The 12407-nt window shown below is 38.0% G+C and overlaps 1 protein-coding gene across 1 annotated transcript in view; it reads right to left on the minus strand.

The window, feature by feature from the left end:
• DNAH5 (dynein axonemal heavy chain 5) overlaps positions 1 to 12407 on the minus strand; it is a 202464-nt gene that overhangs the window by 34251 nt on the left and 155806 nt on the right. The window contains 5 exon segments of the mRNA XM_060145962.1: positions 648 to 891; positions 8914 to 9096; positions 9987 to 10142; positions 11277 to 11593; positions 12161 to 12296. Coding sequence (XP_060001945.1) covers positions 648 to 891; positions 8914 to 9096; positions 9987 to 10142; positions 11277 to 11593; positions 12161 to 12296 — 1036 coding nt within the window.

The raw sequence follows: 12407 nt of genomic DNA on the forward strand, positions 1-12407 counted from the left end.
TAAGCTCCATGAGGAAGCCCTGACTAAACTTGGCCTCAAGGTGGTAAGCCAAGGCATCGCAAAGATGACACTCCTGACTCTCCACCAGTAGATATTGTTTCAATTATTTTTCCAAAAGGCATGATAAATTACTAAAGGAAATTGAATTCTTTTAGCAGGTTCCCTTTATAACCCATGAACAACACTGATTTGCTGATCTGTGGATAAGGTTGAAGAGTTCCCATGAGACCAGAGAACTACCTGGACTCATGGGAACTCTACAGGACTACAAACAAAATACAGGCTTATTGTTACCAAATGATAAACAACTAGTGAACAGCCCACAAATGCAGCACAAATTCCTCAGACTTCACTAGTTTGTAGTCGGATGTCTTTAATAATTCTCCTCTTTACTTTCTGGTTTAAAAATAAGTTCACAGGAACCTTAAAGAATTTGCCAACAACATGAATTATAAGCACCTAGAAAATTTACACCATTATAAAATTTCTTCATCTCAATTTTACTGAATATTTAAAGAAATGCCACACAACACAAATGGCCACCCCACGTTGCATAGTTGTTTTCATAACATCCTTACTTCAATTTCTCTAATTCTCATTTCTCGCTTCATTTTCCTGTGACATTTGTCTTTTATTACCAAACTCACCAGGTCTATATTCCTCCCGGGCTGAGTTAATTTGAATTTCTGTCTCAGCTGAAATTTCCAGCTTCTGGGTCACCTCCTCGGCTGTCTTTTTTGTGTTACTCAACACAAGGATGATACTCTCATCTTCCACCAGGGACCCCTGGGTACTGGTCAGACGGTAAAGCAAATTATCTTCTAGCTCCTTCATTCTCCTCTTGTTTGCAGTTACATCTTCCATGAGATGAGTTCTTTCTTTCTCCAGTTCCTGTTAATTTGCATAAATATATTTTTTTCTTAATGAACACCTATGGTTTGGCCATTCCTTAAAAAGTTTACCTATGGGGCTGCTCTCGAGTTCCTGTACTGTAGTTATCATATTTGACTGCAGGAAATACGGACATCAAAATTAGAGGAGGAGAATTAATGGAGGAAAGAAGAATTGGTGGCAAACAATGTAAAATGTGCTAAAAATATTACCAGTATTAACTATTTACCATCTATTTATTTCCTAAAGTCAATTCATTTTTAAGGGACTTCTGTGATCATATTTACTCCTGTTTTGAAACTGAAATTTATTTGAAGACAATATATGCGTCTCAGATTAAATACATTTACCTCTGTTTGGTTTCTTGTTTAAAAGAGCTCTATTGTTGTTTGAATGTGATTATTCTCAACTTGTGTGTTGAAATAGTATCCAACTCTGTGACAAGCAAGTGTCCAAAAGTTAGGCAAGCAAACTGCGCTGCTACTGCAGGTACATTTAAATTGAAAAATCATCTTGACCTGAAAAGAATAGATGCTGTCCTCTCCAAGAGAAGGGACATTCTGAATCCTTCCTAAAAGGCTTTTACGGGTAGCTGGGGAGAGAATGGCTTTGGAAGATTATTGCCCTTATTGGCTATTCCTTCCTTTTGGTGGTTTGGAGAGGGAGAGACAGTGAAAGAGAAGGAAAGAAAAGATGGGGTTGGTGAGGGTGAGGGAAGGAGGAAATGCCATGACACTCAACAAGCCAAGGGCAGCAGGAAACCCAGAGGCTGGGAGATGCTGCCAGCACCAAGTCAACTTGTACATGAAAGTCAAATTGTTTCATGAGAGACTCTAACTTGAAGTTAATATAAAAGATTCAAAAGAGGAAAAGACAATGAGGAAATAGAATTTAAAATTGGAAGAGAAAGATACGCATTAGCAAGTTTGCTTGAAAAGCTTTCTAAATATAGTGTCCATTGACAAGGTACCTATGCTTACCTGCATTACTAAAGTTACGCACATTTCAGTGTAAATACAATATGGGGAAACGAGGGTTAAATGCAGGTGACTTGAACAGGAGAGCACTGTCGGCACTTCCAGGTGTGCGGGTACCTGGGCATGTGATACCAAGCTCACACTGCTAGAGCAGCTTCAGAAAGGTAAATACTCAGTTAGGTATTCTGGATATGGCTCAGCAGGTTTTGTAGATTCTACCCCCTATCGAGAAAACTACAAATCTAAAGTTATATGCAGTGATGAATCACACGAAATCATATAAAACATAATAGGACTATTCATTAATTATGTGATTATTTACTTTCTTTCTAATAACATATAAATTACTTAATAGTTATGCTCCAAGGATTTTTTGGTTCATTGATACATTCTCCATCTCTTAGTACAATGTCCGATACGTAGTAGGCTCTCAATATTGCCCAGTGAATGATTAAATGCTATACCCCTTTTCAAACTGATAAACTGAAACACATTAGTGTACCAGAAAATCTAGTCATGGCGTAGTGCCAGAAATACAGACATGAAAATTCTCCCTTTGTAACAAAAACCATGAAGTTAAAAATAAAGGTCATGGTAGCAAAACTGCACGAAGGCAAAAAGCAAAGAGCACTGGCCTCTGCTGTATGTTCTAGCTAGTTAATCACCATTGGTTGAACAGTTATGGTGGGTGGGACCCTACCAGGCTCCCAACTCATGCTCTGAGCACAGTGAGTCAGGTCCTGGAACATTCTAGAAAAAAGAAAAATTCCCTCTTTAAGCAAAACAAAAGCTCAAACTTGCATCAATTCTTAATTCTTTGAGATACAGCAATGCAATTAAGACCTGCTCTTACTGTCTTTGCTTCCATGTGTTATTTGGTTACATTTGAAAGCTTCCTTACTGGTCATTTTATTTATTTTTTTTTAACATCTTTAGTGGAGTATAATTGCTTTACATTGCTGTGTTAGTTGCTGCTGCATAACAAAGTGAATCAGCTATACATATACATATACATATATCCCCATATCCCCTCCCTCTTGCGTCTCCCTCCCACCCTCCCTATCCCACCCCTCTAGGTGGACGCAAAGCACCGAGCTGACCTCCCTGTGCTATGCAGCTGCTTCCCACTAGCTACCTATTTTACGTTTGGTAGTGTATATATGTCCATGCCACTCTCTCACTTCGTCCCAGCTTACCCTTCCCCCTCCCAGTGTCATCAAGTCCATTCTCTCCGTCTGCATCTTTATTCCTGTCCTGCCCCTAGGTTCTTCAGAACCATTTTTTTTTCTTTTAGATTCCATATATATGTGTTAGCATCCAGTATTTTTCTCTACCTGACTTACTTCACTCTGTATGACAGACTCTAGGTCCATCCACCTCACTACAAATAACTCAATTTCGTTTCTTTTTATGGCTGAGTAATATTCCATTGTATATATGTGCCACATCTTCTTTATCCATTCATCTGCTGATGGACACTTAGGTTGCTTCCATGACCTGGCTATTGTAAACAGTGCTGCAATGAACATTTTGGTACATGACTCTTTTTGAATTATGGTTTTCTCAGGGTATATGCCCAGTAGTGGGATTGCTGGGTCATATGGTAGTTCTATTTTTAGTTTTTTAAGGAACCTCCATACTGTTCTCCATAGTGGCTGTATCAATTTACATTCCCACCAACAGTGCAAGAGGGTTCCCTTTTCTCCACACCCTCTCCAGCATTTTTTGTTTGTAGATTTTTTGATAATGGCCATTCTGACAGGTGTGAGGTGATACCTCATTGTAGTTGTGATTTGCATTTCTCTAATGATTAGTGATGTTGAGCATCCTTTCATGTGTTTGTTGGCAATATCCTTACTGGTCATTTTAATTCATTTATTTACTAGATAATAATCTTGTATTTGAGATAATGTAGAAATTAGTATAAACAAGTGACATTCAATGGTTACTATAAAATTCCTTTCCATGGGCAGTTATAATAAATGCACTCACAATATGGTTACGCTAGGAAACAAAGTGATAATAAAATTAAATGGAAATAATCCAAGTATTTTTATTGCCATATTCTCAAATTTTACACACTCTTATTATCGTTTCTGAGTTCTTAAAGGTGAGCCTGATAAAAGTCCGCACATGAAGACAGGTAAGGGAAGGAAAGTAAAACAGTGAGAAGAGTGAGCATTTTGACATCAGGAATACACGTTTAAATTCTAACACCCAGGACTTATTAACTGCATGACCTTGGCCATGTTATGCAAGTCTATAAGCCTCAGTTTCTTCATCTGCAAAATGGACATAAAAACAGCTCAGAGAGTGATTGTAAGGATATCATTAGCAAAGAAGCTCAAACCAGTGACTGGATCATGACAGCTGCTCAGAAGACGTCTCTTCTCTCTATCCCCTCCCTTCACTCGTTTCCAGCATGGATTTTTCAGATGCATTGTAATGTTTATTTGGAAATGAGTAGTTTGAAAAGTAAAATTATAAGTTGGTACAAAATAAATCACACTTTAGAATTTCACCTATCATTGTAAAAGCATAATAAAGGAGCTGAAAGGGATTTTTTTTAAGGAGAACTTTCTAATCTTGCACTTACAATGCTAAGGATGCATGCTTTCATGTCTGCTGGAGATGAGACCATGGGCTATCAAATCCGAAATCTGCACCAAGTCTTACTGAGCCTTCCTGCATAAGCCTTCCTCCGTTTTTTTCCAATTACATAGCAATTGCCCTAATGTAGGCTTTAATTACTGCTCGGGGGACTACACTAACCATAACTGGTCTCCCCACTGATCTTTTGCTCTGCCATCAGCCCCTTTTCTGCTCCCAGTCATAGACCTTTCCTTTACTATTTGGAAAGGTCCAAAATTTTCAACATAGTTTGCAAAACCTGTTACAACCTACATTTCCATTCTCATCTCCACTTGAGAACTACAGGATTGAGACTAAAATTATGCCTCCACAGTGCTTATGAAAACCATTATTAAGAAAATGAACATACTTACTAGTAATACATACAATAAAGTACAAATTATTCCTTTCCTGATTTTAAAGATAGTAAGTAAAAGCTTGAAAATTATTGAGTTGATTATGGTCAATTTAATGTCATTGTTAACAACATTAATTAAATAAAATTGTCACTTAAAGAAATGCTTATATTCCCAAAGGATTAAAATAAGGCTAAGGAGTACATTTCCCCCATAGTTTGAAACTGATGAAATAATATACTCTAAAGTAAATACTACAACCTAAAGTAATATTTGGAATTCCAAAAGCAAACTGTTCATTAAATAGCACACCAGTGGCCAAACAGTAGAATAGAACAATAGTTATGGGGCAAAGAAAGATACCTCTGAAAGAAAATAGAACAATTGCTATTTGCTTTTCATTTGAGTTTTAAAAATGGAAAACCTATGGGATAAAGTTTTAGGCATATTTTCATTTGTATGACAGATTTAACCATATTTCTGTTGAACTACAACTTTAGTTCCATAATACAGTTCTTTTACAAATTAATACAAAGGGGCAAAATTAATCAAAATAATTTTGTCTATTAGCATTTTTCCCACCAAAGGGATTATCCCTTAGCGCGCGCACACACACACACACACACACACACATTTGTGCTATGTATTCTATACATTAAGACCGCAATGTAAAAATTTTATATAAACTGTGATAATGTGAAAAGTATCCCTGAATTGAATAAGAAAGTACATCAGTGATTCAGTACAACTTCATGAAATGTACTATTGATCAATTACATGATCAAACGTTAAGTGGCTCAACAAGGATGCAAATGAAAACTCAAGTTCTTTCTGTTCATAAACTTCAACTATAACCAAAGTTTTGGAATCAATAAAAGGAAATAGATGACAGCCTTCCACAGTTCTCATTTTTAACATATCACCCAGGCTTTATTCCCAAAGATTCTTTCTCTCTGTAACTTGCACTGGTAATTAAAATGAAAGATTAAACAACTGAACTCAGAAACAGATTTATTTTTTCTCCACCACCAATAACAATGGTGATAACAATGTCTATTTAGTGTCTTTATTAAGTTATTTCCCATGTCAGTTCCACCAAGTTTAGGTCCTTCCAGCTCCAAAAGAAATAAATCATACACCTGTTTGCTCATCCGAAATTCTGAACAAGGATGACGCTTGAGGCTTTGTATTGTGCGGCTAGTAGAAGCTGTTAATTGATATTAATATTTTTCTCCTAAAAGTACATAGTTTTCTTTGAGATTCTTATTCTCTAGGATCAAGGTGAGGGTGACCCGAAGAGACCAGGTTTCTTTAAAGGAAAGTTTCCGGAGGGCTACTGGTTTGCTGCCTATTTAAAATGGTCTTGATACATCACCTTCTGATGACAACAGCAGGCCGTCTAAATATACTCACAGGTACATCAGGTGAACAATTGAATATGACCTTGATGTGAACTTGAACAGCCCATGCATTTAAAAAGACTGCCTTGAAGCACACAGAAAAGTATAAAGTCAGTTAAAAATCTGCCTTCCTTTTGCTTTCATAGGCTCTGAGGTTTCCCTTTGTCTCTTAAACAAACAAACCTGCTCAGGCTGTACAGCTGAGCATTCATGAGACCAGATCCTGCACGATAATAAGGTTCCTCACTGCCTGTATTCCCAGAACACTGGACAGCTGGTGAATTTATGGACTCAAAGAACTAAGAGTAGCCTTTCCCTTGTATCCTAAGTTACTGTTCCAAGCTGCCTTTCACAAGAAGAATCAACAGACCAGTGAAGGCATAACTCATCCTGACTGAAGATGTTCACCATTTGTTTCAATGCTCTCTACATTTAGGGAATTTCTTAGATGCTTTCCAACATCAACTTCCTATCTGTGGGATCTTCCTAGCTTTCAAGGGCCCCCCCGCCTTGGCCCAAAAACATTTCATATTGATATTTTTACCATCACCCAAGATGTGATCATAGTAAGAGAGACTTCCAGGTCGCTGAAGTCAAAGAAACAATTTGGACTTAACGTTTTAGATCTGTATCCATAGGCATAGACATAGGCTCTTTTCAACTGAGTCACTAGATGATAAAAAAAAAAATACCCTGAAAGCACCAGAGACCAACTCAGACCCACTTGCCACCACCCAGGCTGAAAAGATTCAGCAAAGTGAGCAAATTCAGGAGCATGATGGGCAGAAAAGATGCTGCAAAAGGAAAAGCTGCTGGCAGAAAGGAGGCTACTTAAAATCCATCACAAATAAGTCTAGCAGCTCACTTTTCTTTAGAGAAACAAAAAATACAGGTTACGTGTTGTATTCTAACGTGGTTCAGGGTAAAATGACTATTAGAACAGAATGAGTGTCACGTCACTCTGACCACACTTTTGTGAGAATCATTTCCTTTGAGACTGGGACAAATTCTGATAATGAGATGATGGTAAGAGAATAATGTCTGAAGGCACCCAACTTTCCCAGGAAGTAAGAAAAAGCCTGGCCTGGGATCCATTACTGGCTTTTCAAGGCTGTTCAAAATCTTCCAGTGAGCTTCCAGTGCCCCATACTTCATCTTAAAACTCTGCTGCAACAATTACAGCTCAGTCCTGGAGTTGTTGCTGTGTTTTGTGGCAACCAAAAATCTGGGAAGCCAAATTATTTTTTTCCAAGGAGACTGTATTCATCTCAGCTGAATCGTAAGAAAGCCGAGGACAAGGATATTATTCAAAGTGCTATCAAAGCCCCTTATCTACCTGAAGCCAGCACTACAGGTGAAAGCAGAGCCTACAGTACGGGCAATGGATACTGCCCGAGGACTCTCAGGGATGCCCCGGCTCCACAGATATGCTGTTGATCAAGAACCCCTGTCCTTCCTGAAATAAGGGTGTGGCAGCACTAAACTTCCTCAACCACCTCTACTGAGATTTCAAAAATAAACAAGTAGATATTTGGAAGGATGTTATTTCTTCAACAGCCAGTCTGTGGTAGGAACGCTAGCATCGGTTCCTGCCATACTGAGGCCACCAACCGTGTGAATTTATGAAGTTGGATTAAAGGCTTTGAATGCAATTTCCAACCGTATAACTCTATGATTTATGTACAACAAATTAAAAAGTAAACAGAGAAGATTCATAAAAAAGGAAGAGGGGAAGAAAGAGAGAGAAAGAGAGAAACATAAGGAAGGGCTCAGAAGGCCAAGCATGGTACGACATACAGAAAAGGTAAAAAGAATGGGAGGGACAGATTTCAAAGGTTTTGCCAAGAGATTTAACCTAAATAACTCTTTAGGTCAGTGTAGAAGGGAGGTATAAAGTAAACCAAACTCCACATTGCCATCGAACTCAGGAAAAAAATCAATAGCAACTTTCAGAGTTCACGCAGTTTCACCAAAGCAGTCCTATTAAAATCCTCCAGATTTCTTTCCTTAAGGCTCAGATGTTCCCCGGAGAAAATGGTGACTCAGAACACAGAAGTTATAAATTACTGGCCATTTTTCATTGAGAGAAAACAGATATGGAGTTATGCTTAGAGCATAATGAATCCGGTAGCCCTCAGAAGGTGCACAGTGAAACCTAGTGTCACCAACTTCTATCTTCTCACAACATACACAGAGCTCTCTTGCATAACAAATAAGAATTGGCAATGTCATGTCATCTGAGTAAAACGTTTTAATTTTATATTCCAAAAGCATAATAATGAATCGAATGAAAGAAAATCTAGATGTGTACTAGAAAGCTAAAAAATCAACAGGTGACTAGAATTAATAATAGAACAAACTTCAGAAAAATAAAGTAATATAAATCCAGAACAATGATACTGAGACTGATAGTCTCATAGTTACACCAGTCCCCTATATAAAATCAATTGATGATCTATATGATTTACGTGATGCAGATGCAACATACTGGGTAGATAATTGGTTAGTAGTTATTTAAGACACTTGGAAATTAATAATGGAAGAAACATAGGAATTAAAGGAGGAGACTCAATCCTATTACAACTTTCATCATATCATTTTTGTCAATGAAAAAATCGCAACATAATGCAGAAAGCGGTAGGGCCATACTTCACTCACCTGCTTCTCTGTGAGAATGACTCTCCCCAGTAATTGATCTTCTAGACCTTTCATGGTGACAGTGAAGTCAATGATGGAGGTCCGCGCACTTATTTCAGGGGTGTAGGCTGGATTGGGCAGCTTGGTGGTAATGTAGAGTCTGAAGCCATCCATCACATCTACCTCTTTGTCACCGACCTTCACCTTTTTTATAAAAAAGAAAGTTAAAAGTCATAAAACAGAGATACACCTTACTGTGTGCTTTTTGTATAGGATCCAGTATTGCTTTTAACAGCTGTGTACCTAGAGATCATCTGTATACTAAAAAAGAAATGGTCATTAGGCATCCACAGGGCTTTAAGCCACTAGGATGAAAGGAAAGAAGGATGGAAATAAGAGAGGAAGGAAGGGAGGGAGGGAGGGAAGGAAGGGGGGAAGGAAGGAAGTTAATTCAATATACACCATACAATATAGAGAGAATTTATCACCAAAATTGTTGTGATCATACTGCAGAAGTGAGATGGGTTCCCCATCCAAAACTTGGTTCAGAAGTCAAGACTGATGATGTCACTCATGTAACAAAAAGATATGAAAATGTTTATTATTCACATGAGACTTTCTGGAAATATTAGGGTAGGCTCCCAAACAGGTCCAAAAAAAACCTCACTTGAGAGAGTAGGGAGGGGAAGCTGTTTTAGAGTTTTATGGTGGCTACCCAATGGGGCTGGGATGAAGTTTCCCAGACATGGTCATGAGCAGAGAGCTGCATGATTTGAACTTCCCACCAGTGCCAAAGGAGAGTGGACCCGCGTTTTCTTATCAGCTTGCCCACATTGGGGATGGAAGGGGAGAGGGTCATGACAGGGCTTGAAAACTGTCCAAAGTCAAACATCACAATGGAGTCAGACTTTATTATACAAGTGAAGTAGATATTCCTATAAAGACGGCTCTTGATCCCAACTCAGGAAGCGTAGAAGAGAAAAGCAAATGCCTCAGATTTGAATTGCTGCCTATTGAGAAACTGTCACCTATGTCACATTTACCTGGCCTCATGGTAATTATTCTGCACATTGTCATCTATAGGTTTAACCTACCTTAAAGGTAGACCCGGTCTTAATGAAGTTTCTCTCCAGAACATTATCCAGGGCTGGATCTAGTTCCTCCGCAACATCTTCGATAAGCAAGGGCCTTCCAAGAGAAAGACTGTCCTCTAGGTGGTTTCTGAAGTACTTGTGATTTAGAGATGTGATCTACAAAGAAGATCGAAATGCTGCTCTAAACTGTTTCCATTCTTCACCTTAGCAAACCATCAATCCCTTATTTATTTTTTTTAATTGAAGTATAGTTGATTTACAATGTTGTGTTAGTTTCAGGTGTACAGCAAAGTGATTCAGTTATACATAATTTTTTTCAGATTCTTTTCTCTTATAGGTTATTACAAAATGTCGAGTATAGCTACCTGTGCTCTACAGTAGGTCCTTGTTGGTTATCTATTTTATATATAGTAGTGGGTTTATGTCAATCCTAAACTTCTAATTTATCCATCTCCCCCACTTTTCCCCTTTGGTAACCATAAGTTTGTTTTCTATGTCTGTGAGCCTGTTTCTGTTTTGTATATAACTTCATTTGTATCATTTTTTTTTACATTCCACATATAAGTGATATCATATGATATTTGTCTTTCTCTGTCTGGCTTACTTCACTTTGTATGATAATCTCTAGGTCCAGCCATGTTGCTGCAAATAGCATTATTTCATTCTTTTTTATGGCTGAGTAATATTCCACTGTATAAATATACATCTTCTTTATCCATTCCTCTGTTGATGGACATTTAGGTTGCTTCCATGTCTGAGCTATTGTAAACAGTGCTGCAATGAACATTGGGGTGCATGTACCTTTTTGAATTATGGTTTTCTCCAGATATATGCCCAGGAGTGGGATTGCAGGATCATATGGTAGCTCTATTTTTAGTTTTTTAAGGAGGCTCCAGAGCATTTGACTGCATCATTCCCTTTTACTGACAAGCAAGTAAAGGTTGTATGGCAATGTTGCCTTTTCCTCACCACCACCATATTTGTGACAAATAATCATGGAATAATTATGAAGTGTCTTTATAAAGTGCTGTATACTTAGTGTGATATAGCTCTACCCTGCTCTGTTTATGAATGAGGGCCCTAGGACCTAACAGAAGGGAGTCTGAAACCTTTGAAAGACGGCATTGGAGAGATCAACAAGAATGCAAATAATGCAATTTTTAGAAATCATTTTTAAATATTAATAATAAAATTATTTCTAAATATGAAATATTTCTTTATTCTCAGATACTTGTTGATCTGGGTCACTAAAATTGATTAGTAGCATAAATAGACTCAAACCCAGATTACCTGGAGTTCATTTTGGTTTTCTTTATTTTTAACCCAGATCTTCCCTTGAGTCTGTGGATCTATTAACAAAGGGTAGCGAGACGCCTTTGTGACAATAATTCCATTCTGAATGGACAGGTCATCGTTTGGCAGGCCTTGGAGGTTCCATTCACTAATGGTAGGAGCATCAATCAACATCTCATTGAGATTTAGATTGTCTCCAAATGGAATTTTCCGGGCTTTCATTTCCTTCTGCCAGTCATTTAACAGCAAATTGCGAAATTCTTGGTTAAACGGACCAGAATAAGATAGGAAAGCTGTAGCCAACAACACATCCCCTAAAACGGAAAACGAAACATCACTGAAATACTCTGTGATCAGCCCTGTAATTGTGCAGACTGTTAGAAATGAAAAAAAAGACAACCATTCTTTCAAACGAAATTTCAGAAACCAAATTGTAACCACAAGTTGCTGTGTCTTGTGAATAGCAGTAGCTTAGTTCATTGTTAATGAGTCCACATGGTCCACCAAGTAATAGCTGCTAGTAGTCACGCACCAGATTATGTTGACTCTTGTTGGATATGAGAGGATGATTTCTGAGTTTAAGAGATACACCAAAACCTCAGAAGACAGAGCCTCCGTTCTAAGTGACCTTGATCGATATGGCCATTCACTCGTGGGAGAATTCAAAAATGACCTGATAATAAGAGGTTGAAATCTAATAAGCGTTGCCTAAATGCCAAACCAATATTCATCCTTTTGAAATAGCTGGACACACACACACACACACACACACAGAGGAATTTGAAGTAATAGAGTGCTGATGGGTATTCTGATTAAAACTTAAGTTTGCTCACTCCCTATCATAGTCAACACGTAATCTCATTAATAAAGGAATTACATACCTACAAGTCTTTTAGTTTGTGCAGCAAACTCCTTGCTCTGCTCTGTCCATCTTTCTTTTTCCCCCGCCAGTCCCCCGATCAGCGCAGAAGCGGTCTGCATTTTATGTCTGCACCTCTCTGCATCTTCAAGCAAGGTCTAAAAACAGACAGAACCAGAAGAAAACCTTTGTTCAGATAAATGTATCCTGGAGCTCAAAAACATAATTTTAAAACATCATATGTTATCTTCCTGTCTGAGATATGTGAG

The sequence above is a fragment of the Lagenorhynchus albirostris genome, chromosome 3 (genome assembly GCF_949774975.1).
Source record: "Lagenorhynchus albirostris chromosome 3, mLagAlb1.1, whole genome shotgun sequence".
NCBI lineage: Eukaryota > Metazoa > Chordata > Mammalia > Artiodactyla > Delphinidae > Lagenorhynchus > Lagenorhynchus albirostris.